This window comes from Prionailurus viverrinus, chromosome B2 (genome assembly GCF_022837055.1).
Source record: "Prionailurus viverrinus isolate Anna chromosome B2, UM_Priviv_1.0, whole genome shotgun sequence".
Classification (NCBI taxonomy): Eukaryota; Metazoa; Chordata; class Mammalia; order Carnivora; family Felidae; genus Prionailurus; species Prionailurus viverrinus.
The window spans coordinates 81,412,442-81,430,721 of NC_062565.1; the positions used below are offsets into that span (position 1 = coordinate 81,412,442).

The 18,280-nt window shown below is 35.1% G+C and overlaps 1 protein-coding gene across 7 annotated transcripts in view; it reads right to left on the bottom strand.

Moving 5' to 3' along the window:
• Positions 1 to 6,326: 6,326 nt before the first annotated feature.
• MAP3K7 (mitogen-activated protein kinase kinase kinase 7) overlaps positions 6,327 to 18,280 on the bottom strand; it is an 84,338-nt gene continuing 72,384 nt past the window's right edge. For 2 of the 7 annotated variants that reach the window (XM_047858748.1, XM_047858750.1), the window contains 3 exons: positions 17,274 to 17,335; positions 16,421 to 16,536; positions 11,035 to 14,092 (listed from right to left, as the gene is read on the bottom strand). In XM_047858748.1, coding sequence (XP_047714704.1) covers positions 13,912 to 14,092; positions 16,421 to 16,536; positions 17,274 to 17,335 — 359 coding nt within the window. In that variant the 3' untranslated portion in view covers positions 11,035 to 13,911. Of the gene's footprint in view, positions 6,548 to 11,034; positions 14,093 to 16,420; positions 16,537 to 17,273; positions 17,336 to 18,280 lie in introns of those variants that run through there. The other 5 variants (XR_007152170.1, XR_007152169.1, XR_007152166.1 and 2 more) reach the window with 5 other exon arrangements.

Sequence of the window (18,280 nt, forward strand, 5' to 3'; positions counted from 1 at the left end):
AGGCTTTTTGTTTCACTTTAATTTTTTTTTTTCACTCAAACAGCATCATATATCTGCTCTTCAGTGTCCTATTTTCATGTAGCAATAGGTCATGGACATTAATCCAGATCAACATATATAGACTTAATTCAGTCTTTTAAAAAAACTACATAGTTTACCATAACTTAATGTTTTCCCTATTAATAGACATTTTTGAGGTTTAGGGTATTTTTTAAATTAAAAAATATATTTGGTCATTATACAGTATTTCAAGTAACTTCCTGGTATTTATATTTTTATGTACAAGTGTTCTTAATCCTGTATTTCTCAAAATGGGAATGTTCTAAGAATACGATTTTACTTTTCATAGAAGCTACTAGACTACATGTCCAAGATCTCTACACTAAAAACTATAAAAACACTGCCTAGATAAATTAGAAAAGGTCTAAATAAACAGAGAAAATCACCGTGTTCACAGATTGGAAAATTCAATATTGTTAGTATGTCAACTCTCCCAAACTTGGTCTATATATTCAAGGCAATCCCAATCAAAAGTCCAATAAGCTAAATTTTTTGGTAGTAACTAGTAAGTTGATACTAAAATTTATATTAAAATTGTTAAAGCTTTAATTGTAATAAAGAACTAACCTTGATGATTTTAGGACTTGTTCTAAGGCTACAATTTGATATAAATCAATGGAAAGGAATAGGAAAACCACGAACAGATTTGCTTATATATGGTCAGTTGATTTCAACAAAGGTGCTTACTTAAGGTGATTCAATGGGGGAAGAAAAATCTTTTCAAAGAATAGGGCTAGAATACAACTGGATAGCTGTATAGAAAAATATGAACATGGATCCTTATTACACAATAGTCAAAATGGATCATAGACCTAATGTAAAAGCTAAAACTGGGAAACGTCTAAAGCAACACAGGAAGAAAAATCTTTTATTTAAGGTACTTTATTTTACTTTATTTAAGTAGGTTTCATGCCTAGCCCCAGTGTGGGGCTTGAACTAATGACCCTGAGATCAAAACCTGAATTGAGATCAAGAGTCAGACGCTTAACTGACTGCGCCACCCAGGCACCCCCTTTTAGATTTTTCAGAACACAGAGAATGAAACATAAAATAAGAAAATAAATAGACTTCATCAAAATTAAGACACCGAACAGCCAAAACAATCTTCAAAAAGAAGAACAAAGCTGGAGGTATCACAATCCCAGATTCCAAGATATACTACAAAGGTGTAGTGATCAAAACAGGACAGTGCTGGCATAAAAAGAGACACACACATCAATGGAACAAAACAGAAAGCCCAGAAATAAACCCATGCTTTTATGGTCCATTAATTTGCGACAAGAAAGACAAGATTTACAATTGGAGAAATGTAAAAAAGTCTCTTCAACAAATGGTGCCAGGGAAACTGGACAGCTACATGCAAAAAAAAAAAAAAAAAAAAAAAAAAAAAAAAAAAAAAAAAAGAAGCTGAACCACTTTGTTACACCATATGTAAAAATAAACTCAAAATGGATTAAAGACCTAAATGTGAGACCTGAAACTATAAAATTCCTAAAAGAAAATAGGTAGTAATTTCTTTTTTTTTTTTTTTAATTTTTTTTTTCCAACGTTTATTTATTTTTTTGGGACAGAGAGAGACAGAGCATGAACGGGGGAGGGGCAGAGAGAGAGGGAGACACAGAATCGGAAACAGGCTCCAGGCTCTGAGCCATCAGCCCAGAGCCTGACTCGGGGCTCGAACATCTGGACCGCCAGATCGTGACCTGGCTGAAGTCGGACGCTTAACCGACTGTGCCACCCAGGCGCCCCAAGTAGTAATTTCTTTGACATCAGCTTCAGAAACATGTTTCTACATAGGTCTCCTTTGGCAAGGGAAACAAAAGCAAAATTAAACTGCTAGGACTACACCAAAATAAAAAGCTTCTGCAAGTGAAAGAAACTATCAAAAAAATAAAACAGCAACCTATTGAATGGGAGATATCTGCAAATGATATATCCAATAAGGGATTAGTATCCAACATATATAAAGAACTTAACACCAAAAAACCCCCAAATAAGTAAATTAAAAATGGGCAGAGACCTGAACAGATATTTTTCCAAAGAAGACATACAGATAGCCAACAAACACATGAAAAGATGCTCAACATGACTAATGATCAGGTAAATGTAAATTAAAACTACAGTGAGATATCACTTTACGTCTGTCAGAATGGTTAAAATAAAAAACACAAGAAATAACAAGTGTTGGCAAGGATGCAAACTGATACAGCTACTGTGGGAACAGTATGGAGGTTTCTCATAAAATGAAAAAATAGAATCATCCTTTGATTCAGTGATTCTGCTACTGGGTACTTACCAAAGAAAATGAAAACATTAATACAAAGAGATATGTGCACACATGTTTATTGCAGCATTATTTATAATAGCCAAGATATGGGAGCAACCTATGTGTCCAATGATAGGTGAATGGATAAAGATTTGGTGTATGTATGTGTATAAATACACATGTATACATATACATAGACACACACACACACGCACACACACACACGTGCACACACACACATACACACAGAATTATTACCTAGCCATAAAAAAGAATGAAGTCTTGCCATTTGCAACAACATGGATGGACCTAGAGTATATAATGCTAAGTGAAATAAGTCACAGAAAGACAAATACCGTATGATTTTACTCATATGTGGAATTTAAGAAACAAAACAAATTAACAACAACAAAAAAAGAGACAAATAAACAGTCTCTTTAAGTACAGAGGATAAACTGGTGGTTGCCAGAGGGGAGATGGGTGAGAGGATGAGTGAAATAGATAAAAGGGATTAGGAGTACACTTATCTTGATGAACACTGAGAAATGTACAGAATTATTGTTTATATTGTACACCTGAAACTAATATATAACACTATTATATAATAAAAACTAAAAGCTTTTTCTCTTTGACAAATACTAAGAAAATGAAAAAGGCAAACCATGGACTGGGAGAAAATATTCACTGCACAAATATCAGACAAAAAACTGTAACAAGAGTATATAGAAGTCTTACAACTCAATATTAAGAAGAGAACAACCCAATTAAAAAACTGACAAAGGATTTTAACAGGCATTATGCAAAATAAACTATATGAAAGCTCAACAGGCACATGCCAAGATTAGTCATCAGGGAAATATTCAAATTAAAACTGCAGTAGGAGGGGCACCTGGGTAGCTCAGTCGGTTGAACGTCCGACTTCGGCTCAGGTCATGACCTCCCGATTCGTGGGTTTGTGCCCCACGTTGGGCTCTTGGCTGACAGCTCAAAGCCTGGAGCCTGCTTGGGATTCTGTGTCTCCCTCTCTCTCGGCCCCTCCCCCACCAAACTGCAGTAGGATACCACTAGACACTTATTAGAATGGCTAAAATTAAAAAAGACTGATCATAGCAAATGTTGACAAGGATGTGGAGTAACTGGAACTCTAATACTGCTCTACTACTGCTGGTGGAAACATGGAATTGTACAGCTACTTTGGAGGTCTGCAGTTTCTTAACATGTTAAAACATATACCTACCATAAAACTCAGCTGTTACATTTCTAAGTATTTACTCCAAAGAAATCTACGTGAAGACTTGTACACAAATGTTCATAGATGCTTTCTTTAAGAGCCAAAAAGTGGAAACCAAAAATTATCCATCAGTAGTTGAGTGCATCAACAAAATTTGCTGCATCTGTACAATGGAACCCTGCTGAAAATAATAAAGGGACAAACCATTCATATATGCAGCAACTTAGGTGAATATCAAAATCATTATGCTGAGTGAAAAGCCAGCCAAAATAGACTGTACTCTATAGGATTAAATTCTAGAAAATGCCAAATAATTAGTTATAGCAAGCTGATTAATGGTTGTCTGGGAAAGCGGGTAGAGGAAGGATAGATTATCTAGGGGTACAAGGAAATTTCTGGAATTGTGGAGACTCTCAGTACCCTATGGTGATTTCACAGATGCATTTATTGCAAAAGTTATCAAACTGTACACTTAAGTATGTTCAATCTGTATAAAGATTATATCTTAACTATTGAGGACTTATTTCCTAAGAACTTTAAAATCACTTTGTCCAGTTCAAACCAAACATACTCTCAACTCCACTGGATTTTTGACTAAAACTACATTAAACAAATAATCTGTAAGTACATACAGCTATGTAAGAATTTAATTTATTTTTTATTTTAGAGAGAGAGCGCACTTAGGGCTGAAGAATCTCAAACAGCCTCCATGCTCAGCACAGAGCCTGACTTGAGGCTTGATCCCACATTCTGGGATCATGACCTGAGTTGAAATCAAGAGTTGAATGCTCAACTGACTGAGCCACCCAGGTGCCCTTATGATATTGTTTTCTCATTTAGGAAAATGTTAACGTCTTATATATATTATTAAGGCTATAGTGTTCATCGGCCCTATTTCCTTTAAATGTTTTCTTTGGTATTTTGTAGTATTATTGACATTGTCAGTAGGGCAAAGGAAAATCTCATTTCTACTTCTGGTTATTATAGACAAACTACTAATTTTGATACATATCAGATACAATCTATCAAATTAGTTTTGTGGGTTTTCTATATAGTTTTACATTCTGCAAATAAAGATAATCTTTCTTATTTTCTAGTTATTATACTAATTATTCTATTTTGGGGTCTTTCATGAGCTAAAACTTAAAAAAATGTTGAATAATGACAGGGCATCTTTGCTTTCAGATTATAATGTTTCAGATTCATTAAAATGACAGTAATTTAACTATTTAATATGCTGTTGGTTTAGAGGAGTGTTCTTTATCAAGTTTGGGAAATTCCATTTTAATCCTTCTTTTATTTGTAAATATTATCAAATATCCTTTAGGCATCTATTGGTAGAATTGTACAGTTCCTTTAATTTACATAATGAATTACACTGGATTTTTTTAAATGTTTCATTTTTGCTATCAGTACTACTTCATGTGCCAATCTTTTAATATTTTGAAGCACTCAATTTGGACAACTTTATATACCAGTTGTAGAACTATATTATACTGTCAACCTTAACACAGTTATTTTGCCAGCAAAAGGATTTGGGAATAGTAGAGGAATTGCAATTTGGGTCATGTAAGTGATGGCAAACCATAAATAAGTCAGATTAAAGGAAAATGATACTTCATAGAGAAAAGAAGGAAGTTGGGAGGGGTTGTTTTGAACCAGTCTATTGGAGGAAAGTGAGAGTTCAGGGACGTGAGGGTTTCTCATTGGCTGAGTTGTGGTATTTTCTTATTGGCTGGGGTAGTTGCTGGCATGGAGAAATTCATTCTTCCTCCTACTGGAGTAGTCAAGTAGGCCTCTTCCTATTGGGAATGCAAGGTATGTCTCTCCCTGTTGGGGTGTGCAATTGATGGTGAGTGGTAGGGAATAAGAACACCCCCTTCTGGCTTCCCAACTTTTAAAGATTTTAAGTGATATCTACACCCTATGTGGGTCTTGAACTCACAACCCGAGATCAAAAGTCACATGCTCCACTGACTCAGCCAGCCAGGCACCCCTCCCAATTCCATTTTAAATGAGATCTCCTTTATTCAGTTTCACGATACTTTTAAACAGACATATAGTATTACATGGTAATATAATACTATGCCTTCTGTGTGCATCACTCTCCCCACTCCCACCCCATCTTTGTATGTTTACCAACTCAGGAACTCTATGAACCCTGTTCTTTTGGAGTTTTTATGGGGGGCTCCATTACACAGGCATGACCAATTATATCATTGGCCTTTGGTGACTGAATTCCATACCTCCCGCCCTTTTTCCCCTCCCTGAAGGTGGGTGTTGGGTGGGGCTAAGTTTTCTCACCTTCTAACTGGGTAGTTGGCTTCTGGGGCAACTAGCTCCCATTCTCACCTAGGGGCTTTCCCAAAAATTGCCTCATTACCATAACAAGACATCTTTATGGTTCTCACCACTTAAGGAATTTCAAAGGTTTTAGGTGCTGTGTACCAGGAACAGGGAAGAAGACCAAATATAGAATTTATTATAAATCACAATGTCACACTCCGCCTCTCAGCTTTCACAACACTAGATGGGTTAGAATCTAGAAAGCTGACGATGGCAATACCCCTTCTATCCACTCTATGGTATAGGTAATTCTCAAATCTGTCGGTGTAACAGAATCACTTCAGGAACTGGATAAAAGTTTATATCCCTGAATGATAACCTGTCATTGTGAAGCAGAATTTCGAAGGTTGGGGCCCCTAGAATGTGCATTGATAAAATAATAATAATAATAATAATAATAATAACAACAACAATAAACTTAAAGCCATTAAAGTTCTGATTTATTTATTTTTTTACTCCTCTTGTTGACACTATGCTTCATCTTCACCAAATCCATGGGACAACCTTTGGAATCACTCCCTTTGGGTCCACCCCTACCTGCAGGGATCCAGGTTGGGGCCAGTAGTGGGAAGGGAAGTTCCTGCCCCTGTAGGATTCATGCAAGGGCTCCAATGGTTGTGCCCATGGCAAAGGGCCCTGAGTTCCTGCCAAAGAAACATGGTTTGTGTAAGGCTTTGTCCTCCTGGTTTTAATTTTTACTACGCAGAAAACAATAAAAAGGTAAAGAACTCTTAAAAGGAAAAAAATTACCACAATGTCAATACCTGAAGACAACCACCATGTCACTTTAGTATTTTCTCTCATAGTCTTTGTTGGAATTGTTCCATTCAATGGCATTATGATTTCATTTCCATTAAAGACCAGACTTTTATAAATATGCTTAGGAACCTAGTTTTCCTCCCCTTTATTAGGTCTATAAGAAAATGTATTCCAAGTTCTAAACTATTAAAATGAGATTTTTGTGAGCCTTGAAGCTAAGAAGACCTGGGTTTGAACTGCAGCCCATCATTTACTAGCTGGGCAAGTTTTAAACATCTCTGTTCATCACTTTATTTCTAAAGCAAGAGTAACATTTACAAAATGCCTAAAACATAGTATACACTTAGTAAGTGTTAGTTACTTTCTTTATGATACCTCCAAGTTTAAAAATTTTTTCCTCATAATATGGCTAATTTTGTTTTCTCATAATTTGTTCTACCAAAGTTTCTATTACTTCTTTCATTCGAGATATAAAGTTTCTTTTCTAAGGTGGATTGTCATTACTGAATATCTAAATTACTTCAAGTCTGATTTCCAACCAGTGTTCTAACTAAAGTGCTCTAACTTCACATTTTGAAGTTTTATTTTTCTTTAAACATATTATTTTTTTAATTTTTATTTTTGAGAGAGAGAGCGAGCGGGGGGGGGGGGGAGGGAGAGAGAGAGAGAGAGAGAGAGAGAGAGAATGAATATAAAACAGGGTCCAGGATCCAAGCTGTCAGCACAGAGCCTGACACAGGGGTTGAACACACAAACTGCGAGATCATGACCTGAGCTGAAGTTGGTGCTTAACCGACTAAGCCCCCCAGGCGCCTCTGAAGTTTTATTTTTCTAAGCTGTATCAACTGTAAATATAGGGAAATCTTTAAGTATTATACACCATATTGATTGGGTTTTGACATTAATGTCCATTCTTGTGAGGGGCCAGCTTTTCCTATTTCCATTTTTATTGTGGAGAACAGGGGCAGAGAAAATGGGGGAGGCAGTGGTCTATTTTCCTTTCCAAGAGTGTGAAGAAGGCTACTCATTGTCCTCTAAATCTTTTTGATCCTTCGTTTGTAACTGAATTCCCCCCTTCCAGTTAGGCACACAGCTGCCCATTCATACAGACATTTCAGGCCTCAAAGAGGGTAGGGTTAAGGTGTGTGATTAAATTCTGGCAAATGGATGTGACCATAAGTGACCTGAACTTTTGCTGCTCTTGCCCTTTCCCTCTCCTCTTTGGCCAGGATGCAGATGAGCAAAACTATCATAGAAGCCATTATTTTGGGCAGCATCCAAATTTATGTCATTATGAATCATAGGCTACATGCAGCAGCACCAAGACTGGGGAATTTTCTGATATTGCTGAAAAAAAAAAAAGTGAAAAGGGAAGAAATATTCAGCTTAGGTCTAGGAACTTGGTACCACTTCCTCAAGTCTCCTATACATAAAATGTGGAATCATGAATGGGAGGACAGAATTAATGTGGTCAGACATGAGTTTTAGTATGAATTTTGAAGTTAAGACTATTGTCCAACAATGTACTAGTATATATTAGCCCTACTGTATGGAAATAGATTGTTTGTGAGCATATAAATTATAAACTGCATATGTGCCTTACAGAATAAAGATATGTTTCCAATCCTTAAATGATATCTGTTAAAAGGTTCTCATGGTATATGCAAAAGAAACAAGTGGTACTGATTTTTGCAAGTAATATGCTCATGACATATGGATATTTAGGTAAGTATCTTTGCAGGAAATGGATTAAAAGTCAAAAAGGTGTATGAGGGAATATCAGCATTTTTTCTTCAACCACAAAAAATTACACCCGTTTTTAGGTTTCTTCATTCTCTAATTTGAATTTGGTAAAGTTATCAATGATTAATGTAGTCATTCCTTTAATAACTGAAGAAGAGATTCCACAAAGAGAAACAGTAAGTCTGAGAAGCAACTGCATTTTGCAGATGACTTTTGCTTTTCAGAAGATTTCTGGTGTACTCAAAGCAATTATCGTGATGCTATGTGGCATCTATAAGATATCACTGACCATTAAATTACAGGATAAAAAATGCATTTCATTACTTGGAAATGATTTCACTGAAAAAACTGACATCAAGGGCAGGTCATTTCAACAAACTCAGTTTTGGTGGGACCTCATGGCAGGGATGAGAAGCTCTGAGAGCAGTTACTCATTACTGATGGAAAAGGAACACAGGTCCCGGCAGTAAGCAGTACATGATCTACCAATGTCATCTTAGTTATTCCCATGGGCACCGCAATAGTACACAGGACCACAGAGAGCATCAGTATGAGAGATCCCTATCAAATACTTTTTACCAAAGACTGTTTTGTTCAGTTAGAATACTGTCTCCCAGGTTTTTGAACAAGCAAAAAAGCAGCTGCAATCTAAATAAAAATGAAAAGCAGGATTTTTTTAAAAGTGACACTGACCAACGACTATTTCCTGAAAACTACCATGAACCTACTAATGTGCTACTGTCCATGTCCATGTTGCATTTCTAACACCCAAATACAGAGATAAACGGGCTTACTTTACCAAACAATGCAAGGGATTTTGTAAGCAAAGTGTTAAGGTTCCCTAAAAACAAAAATAAAGCAATCTTAAATGTTTCAGAACCTGACAACAATGCACAATCAAGCTGGCCACAATGGACACATCTACAGCCTCTTAAAACCTATGTTTTCTCTTGAAGACTGATACTGAAAGGTTTTCAAGTATCACTATAAGTGGTTTAATTAAAATTTCCTGTCAAAGGAATTAAAACAACTGTTCAAGAGGAGGAAAAAAAGCTTAAAAAGAATACATATTGAATGATTTCATTAATGTAACTAGGAAATGCAAACAAATTTATACTGTTAGAAAGCACATCAGGGTCTGGGGCTTAGGGCATAGAGTGGAGGGAGGCAAGGACTACAAAGGGGCATGGGAGACCCTGGGGAGGCGGGAAGGAAATGTTCAGTATCTTGCTTGTTGGATGGACTCCCAAGTGTATACACATGTCAAAACTCAGTAAACTGCACTCATTAAGTGGATGCAGTTTAGTGTGTAAATATTATATCCCAATTAAAAGACAAAGAACAAAGAGGTAAAAACAAAAATACAAAACAAACCAAAAATGGAAAAGCCTGAATTAAGCCTTTCCTAAGAGCAGAGAACAAATCTTTCTAGACCAAACCTCACAATATCATTAGTTGTACTTCCATTTTTAGCAGGTCTTTCAGCTGAGGGGAGTGAAAGAGTGACGACACCCCACCACATTGAATAAATAATGTGGAAACTGAAGCACTCAGCAAGTTTTAAGTTACGGCAAAGTGGTATAGAGCACAGACTTGGGTTTAAAAGTGCTGGCTAGAGGACCTGGGTGGCTCAGTCTGTTAAGCGTCTGACTGTTGGTTTCGGCTCAGGTTATGATCTCATGGTTTGTGGGATGGAGCCCTGTGTCGGGCTCTGCACTGACAGTATAGAGCCTGCTTGGGATTTTCCTTCCCCCTCTCTCTCTGCCTCTCCCCTGCTTGTGCTCCGTCTCTCAAAATAAATCAATAAACTTAAAAAAAAATAAAGTGTTGGTTTTGTTGTGATCTATAGAGTGGTCACAAAGCCTCTGTGCCTGCAAGTTACCTCAAATCCCCCCCTTCCCCCACTGACCATTTGCTACTCAGTTTACAAATTTTCCCATGCTCTTCTTCACATCATGGGCTTATAGTGGCTACAGAGTCCCCTTGCATGAGATTCTGCCTAAAACAGCTGATGGGGGAAAAGTAGACTCAGGCACAAGTCTTAGCATTTAGGAGCCCTTTTTCCATCTGTGAAATGGGAGTACAATCGAACTACCATGTGACTAAAGAGAACATGTAACTTGGCATTAGCCATATGGGCTTCACTTATAATACATGCTCAATAAATATCTGTTAAAGAAATAAGTGAATCAATGAGCTGATTTACTAAAATGAAGATCGAGTTTATAAGAATGTGTGTATGTGCACACAGGTGCTGGTTGGGGGGTTAGTAGCTAGATAATGGAATGAAATGCTTAATGTAACTTAGATATACTACAGGAAACCAGTTTCCTAATGAGAAGAATCACTCAGTGATGTATATGCCATTTATACCTCATATAAATCATGATTTAACGAATTGTGAAGAGCACCCATTTAACAAAAACTTTGAATGGTTAGATAGATTATGTTAAATGGCCAATCATCTAGCTTCTCAAAAATCATGATTATGTTACAACAGTGTTGAGTACTGTAAGAATACTCACTACTCAGTTTTTATTTGACTTTGTGTGAGGTAAACATATTGCAGAGCAGAACACCTCACAGCTTATTTGCTGATATAAATCATTAACCATTTTTTGTAAACAAGTTTAGAATAACAATCTGAATTTTATTACAAACAAAAATAATCTAGAAAGCTTCCTTCAATTATACAGTATGCACAAGGATTTCTGCATTACATGGTTTTACATAAAATGTTTTGAATGATACAAGTGGGACTTCCTACCATTTGAAGAGGAGTTGACTGCTGAAAACCATACACTTAACAGAAAGAAAAAAGTTTCACAGGCAAAACCTATCATCTCTGGCTACAGGCAGGAGCGGAAACTAGGAACATAAAAGAAGCTTGGAGAAAAAAAAGACAATAAATACTCCAAAATGCTTTAGCAAAAAGAGTCAAACATTTGTAAACAACTTTTAAACAAATCTCTTTACTATGTGGTGTTGCTATAAAGTCAAGTCTTAACTGATTTTCATTTGACTCAGAAAAGTTACTTTTACTGCTGAGTATTTCTCTCTAGACTTTGTTTTCTTTCCCTGGAGAATAAAATATAATTAGGTATTGTTCGAGATTCTGAATTTCTTAGAGGGGGGCCTTTGAGCCACTTGCTTGTCTTTTTGCTATTTCCACCCAAAAATGAGGGTTAGAGTGAAAGGTAAAACCAGAATCAATAAAAATTTTGGCTCCTTATTAGTCTCTGTTTGGAGGTTTAATGGGTGAGGATGCTGATAAAACTAGCTGTGGATTTTAATTATCCCTGCTGCACTTTTATCCCATCAGGGATAATCAGGACTTAAAAAGTATGAGCTTTGCAACACAACTACTTACAAACCATGTAGGCTGAGCTGCACTCAGTGTCTAGGACAATTACTGTTTGAGAACCCCCAGGAACTTACTGTAAACAAACAAGCAAGTGTTCAAGAGCCTGTTTTTGTACTTGGTACCATGACGTAACACTACTATTTTCTTTCGTTTTCCTACTTGAGACTTTTATGAAGTGATTACATGTAACAATAATAAATTTTCCCTTTAAGTATATATGATATATAGTAAAAACACATTAATGACTAAAATAAAATCTGAAGTCAAGCATTAGCATCCACACTTGAATGTCTTGTGCTCTGAGATAATCAGAAAAGTCTCTAAACACTGACTAGGTCCCTCTTGGTGAAGTGACACATGTATGTAACAAGCAGCAATGCTAGGAGTTATAATCTTCCTTAGTCTACAGGTATTTTCTGTGCCAATTTTATTTTACTATTAATGTGTTGAGACCAGTATCACTTTCAGCTAGGTAATCAAATTATTTGGGAACGATAACCTTTCTTTCATTTAAATCAAGCAATGGTAGACATTTATTTACTGGAAACTTTCTAATAATAGATTTTGAGGAAGCTAAAAATGACACAGTTTAGTACAAACTGTCCTTTACCTTTATTGCTTGTATACACAGGAATACATTATAAAACTCAGTGGAAGGAGGAAAAAAGTAACAGAAGAAAAAGTTACCTGCTTTAGCATTTTTTAAGAATAGTTTTGATAACTTCTTAGATCAACTTGCTTATCTGAAACAGAGCAGAACTACAATACAATCATGATATAATTCTAATAATCACAGAAATTATGCTTTCATTTTTAATTTTCTCTTCATAAAACATTAATGCTATAAAAATGAGGTTGATGACATCCTTATTTAAAAGACACCTTGTACTGGTATCAAAATGTGATTTATTTTAATACCAACTGAAAAAATAGAGCTTATATAGTCTATTATTTCAATGAAGTTTTTTTATTACTTTTATTTTCAAAGTTTACGGTAGCAAAGTTATTGTTAACAATATAAATTTTCTCTTTATAAGTGTTGAAATTCCCTTAAAAGTGTTGAAAGGCAGCAGGCATTCTAGGATGGGCTTATAAGGAAAAATTAATTATTCCAATGTTGATAAAGAGTATACTTGATGAATTTATATTTCCTTCTTTAACTTCCTTACTAAACTTCTCCTGATTTGCCAGGTTTTTTTAAATTTTTTACTCTTTTGGTATCATAAAAGAAATCTAAGCCCAAGCCTTTTAGTTGGAGCAATTATTTCCATTTTCCATCATTTCTCTTCAGTTTTTCAAATATACACTACAACAATCCAATAATCATTGCAGGAAGGAATGATCATTTAAGCTGGATCGTGTTCATTTACCTTTTAATTTCATTTAGGAGATATTAATATTAGAGTCATAAAGTCTTTACAGTCTCAACACACATACAATCACAGAATTAAAAATCTTTATATCTTATAAAAAAGGGTTCCATTTTGTTCAATGTATCATAATTTCAGTCCAATGAAATATGCTTTTATTAAATACAGCAGCCGCCACTTACCTTTAAATATTTTATGGATGGAACTAAGTTCAGTACTGATTGAAGGATGCTGGCATCAGAGCCCTCACTTTGGAACTATCTCTAAAGGTTCTGCATTTCTATAATGTACCACTGATTATTCTAGATTTTATAATACCCTGTCTTTAACTTGGTATATACCATCTTTTGGAAAAAAAAAATTATTTGTTTTTTGAGATGAGATACAAGAACAAAATCATTCTTGAGGTTCCACCTCGAAAAAAGGCGATGTTTGCACATAGCAGCTAGTTTGATACCCCGTTTTGTTAGGCTAGCCTTCACACAATGAGCATGCATATATAGCCATGGTTCACTGCATCTGTTTTGAAGTTGAGAACTGCTGCTTATTCAAGTCACAGATGCCCCCATGTTATGCAAGGAGACAGTTGAACTGCATGTCCACCATGAGAAAAAGAAAATAAACGATGAAACAAAATGCAGCAAATATAGGCAGTTGGCATTCAGAACACGCCCAAAAGCTAACACTCACGAATTGTCATTAGAAGGGCTTTTCTTTCCTTAAAAAAAAAAGTCTTTCTTTGCATATTTTAAAATTTGAAGGTCCCAGAGAATCATGAAGTGCCTTGTCGTTTTTGCTGCTGGCTTCTGATGACTTCTAGTTGTTTTTTACATTGCTGGTAGTAAGTAGAAAGGCTTTTGTTTTCATCTAAAAGCTTTTTATGTTCCTGTACCAGACGAGATGTATTTTGCTGGTCCTTTTCATCCTGGTCCAGTTCTGCAACTAGTTCTTGCCTAAAAACAAATACCACATAATAAAATATAGTAAAAGATACACGATAGAAAAAATTTATACACTAATAACCAATGAGCTCAACTAATTAGAACTTTTATTCTGGCTCTGTCATTATGCATCTCAGGGACACCATGCAAATGTAACTGTGGGCTAGAATGGAGACTAGCATCCACTCTTCTGGTTTACCCATACAAACACCATAATCCTTTTATTTTAATAAGTAACTCTACTTAATTAGTGAATACAGATAAAATGGTATAATTAAAGTTTTAGAAAATTTTATCTGCTATCCTTTTTGTGTAGGAAGAAAAAGGCTGGGGAAGGGCTCTGACCACAGGAAAATAACATGATGTTTTTACCATTCACATTCCACTTTTACACTCATGAACTTTTATTCATGTTTTGAAGTCAGTTTTATTTAACCACAGTGCCAAGTGGGGGCTAATACAACATTTGCAAGCTAATTAAAATAGATGCTATCAACTTAAATCTGTTTCTTATTTTAAAACAGTGAGAGCAATACAAAGTACCACTTTCAAATGAGTTATTCACTTTTAAGAACATTTTCAGGAATGACCCTTAGAGACTTTCATAGCCTGATAAACTTTTTTAAGCCCCCTTTTATTTGGGAGATGTTCAATATTAGCTCCTATAGCGAAGTTACTGGATATAACTGAATAACTAACGAAAAGCCTCCAAATGGTTTTCTTGTAATACTTCTCATTTTTAAAGTATTCAAGGGGTGCCTGGGTGGCTCAACTGGTTAAGCTTCTGACTTCAGCTCAGGTCATGATCTCATGGTCCGTGGGTTTGAGACCCATGTCAAACTCTTGTCCAGCTCAGAGCCTGGAGACTGCTTTGGATTCTGTCTCTCCCTGCTTCTGCTCTCTCTCTCAAAAATGAATAAACATTAAAAAAAAAAATAAAGTATTTAAAATTGATTAAAACCATCATAGTGTTCATATTCCCTCAATCCACCATTCATTTTTTCCAGCTCAGAACTCCTCTTTCAAATGAATAAAGTATGAAAAAAGTATAGGTTAAACATGTGAAATAAGAAAGTTTTTTTTTTTTTTAAACAAAGTAGTAACAGTTCTATAGTTAGCTCCATAATTTGCAGACTCTAATATTTATTTCCTATATAGCTTTTAAGGTACTGAATTGAAATCATTTACATTGTTATAACTATAAATTGCGATGGAGCTACTTTTTGTTTGTTTTTTTGGAAATACAAAAAGAAATTATTCCAGGAAGCAAGAAATTTTCACTTATTTAGATTAAAATTAATAGACAGAATCCTATTACCATATATACATATAGTTGCCATGAGTTTTTCATATAGCACTTCATTTTAGTTACCACAGTAACTCAGCTTCGGAGGTACAAAATTTCATGAGGTACAAAATTTCATGACGTTCATGTTTAAGAAAACTGAAGTTTTGGGTTTCTTTAAGAATTTCAAATAAAGGAGTATGGGAATTGTAGTTCTTAAAAAAGCGAGGAAGGCAGCCTCCATAACTCTTAGACACATGTGAGTATAAAACTCCCAAGAAAAACACTCACAGGTATAAAATAAAGTAATTCTATTCTCCTAAACAGATACCTGGAGAGAACAGATCTACAAAATGTTTCTAAGATAAAGCACAAGTGAACATTAGTAAATCAAATTATTTCACTTATGTCCAAGGAAACAATAAATCTTTATAATTATAAATCTAAACAGCTTTTAATTTTAAAATTCTTAGAACATAAAACATGTTTATGAAGCACCAGTTTATTTTCCTTAGTTTTAATGTATGTAGTCAAAAAGGTTTAGTTTTGCAAGAAAAATAGCCAAAAGGTGCTACAAACCGAAAGGCAGAACATACGTAGAACCTCCAAATTACAAATATAGTTGAACAACATGGGTCTGAACTATATGTGTCCACTTATACGTGGATTTTTGTATAGTACTGCAAATGTATTTCCCCTTCCTTTTGATTTCCTTAAAATTTTCTTTTCTCTAGCTTACTTTATTGTAAGAATACAGTACATAATACTCATAACATATAAAATATATGTTAATTGACTGCTTATGTTATTGGTAAGGATTCTGGTCAACAATAGGCCATTAGCAGTTATGTTTTTGCAGAGTCGGAAGTTACATGCAGATTTTTGAATGAGTGGGAGTTCACAACCCCAACCCCCAAGCTATTCAAGGAAGTCAAGTGCATGCTTAATGATTAATTCTAAAAATTAATACAGTTTTCATGTCTTTAAACAATATTTCACCTTAACATATTTTAGACCCAAAATACTAATGTTTTTATTCATAACAGTCAACTTACTTTCTCTGTAATAACAATGCAATTTCTGTTTGAACTTTCATATATTCTTGTGCCATTTTACAATGCTGCTCAAACACTGCCATAGATTCTTTGGAGTTTGGGCACGGTGCTAGAGGCTGAAAATAAAGAAAGAAAGTTAAAACATAATTAAATCAAATCTCAATATCAAGCTGAGAGTTAATATGGTGACTGTGATATATTTTTATAGCACTAAAGCAATGATCTTTTAAAAATAAGTGTTAACCCATGGCCTAGAAAATTTCAGTGTCCTTTTGTCAGAGTTAACTCACAGCTTAAATTCACACCTGTGGTTTTAACACTTTCATTGTTATAGCGGATCATGACTAAAGTGATCACTGGCCTCTGGTTTTACATTTCAGGTTGCCAAACCATATTATACCAAGAGGGTTTATGGCTCTCATACTCATGAGCAGACACTTAAGTGTATTACTTATATTTTCAGTCACAATGAACGGGACAGTGTATTACAAAATCTACTAAGTAGAAATGAGCTAAGTAAATTTTATATTGTAGCGCACTGAAAGAGCAAAAATGCTATTCTTGGCATCCTTAAACAAAGATATGAGAGTATTTTAAGACAACTGTTAAGAACATGATTTTGCCAATTTTAAACTTGATTAACTTAACTGAATGAATTATTTTAACTTGAATTTAGAAAGTTTGGGGAAGCCAACTAAAAGCATAAATAAATGAATATACGATGACAAGATATGAACACTTTCTAGGTAGATTCTAGAAAGATTCTCTAGCTTAGATAGCTTTCTAGATAGATTCTCTAAACCTTTTCTATAAGGAAAAAGTAAAAACGGTCACTGAGAAACTACTCCTTTACCTGTAGTTGGTGATCCAGTGTAAGATAAGCCATTGGGATGGAGTTATCCGATCCATTGGTATCTGGAATTCAAATATGTGTTTATTTATTTTCTATCATAAATAATTATAAACAAAAAGCAAGAAAGCTTCATGAGATATTGGCATTTTGTTCCTAAAGTAAGCAACACATAAAATAAAAGTTATTGCTACTGGTAATGAAGAGTCTATTTCTGAATTTAAAGGTAAACACAGAACATCCAGTTACCAGATAATCAGAATGCAATCATACTCTCATACAATTTAAGTTGGCTATAAATTACATAATATTAAAGCTTACAAATGCTTGTTCAATTAAAAACAAAAACAGTGGTATGGGACCTTTTTAAAATTTGGTCTTCACTGACCCCACCTAATCAAAGCTCGTATCTCTTTCTTTCCTTGACCATGCTAAGTTTGCTATAAGGCTGTGTCAACCCCTTGAACATTTGTGCTCTTTAACGAAGAAAGGGGGGAAAATAAGAGATACATTCTCTTCCAATGGATTACCTTCAATTTATATATATTCTAGTGTGAACCCTCAACCCACCTCCCCTAATGAGAATCACTGCAGAAAATGAAAGATGTTTTTGATGGGAGTATGTTAAACACAGGTATAATGAACAGTTAGGTATATGGAAACTGCAGTTCAGTGTCCTGTGTGAAACAGTTAAATGGATTAAATCAAACAACTAGTCGATTTTACCAAATTGTTTGGACGGCTTTTGTTTGTATTTCGTAAGAGGTAAACTGTCATAACTTGCATGAGTCACATGGGATTAACATTTATGCCTCCAGAAGCAGGCAGGATAACTGTGAAGTAATACGGACTTTTTATTTCAGAAGTAGCTGCCTTCCCACAGTTAGGAAAGAGTAAATGAGCTACACAACTGAACTGTTCAGCCCTTTTCCTGACACGTGACTCCTTGAAAGAGTGGTATAGATAAAGACAAGGTCAGGCTGACAGTAAGGCACTGTATGCAATGCAAT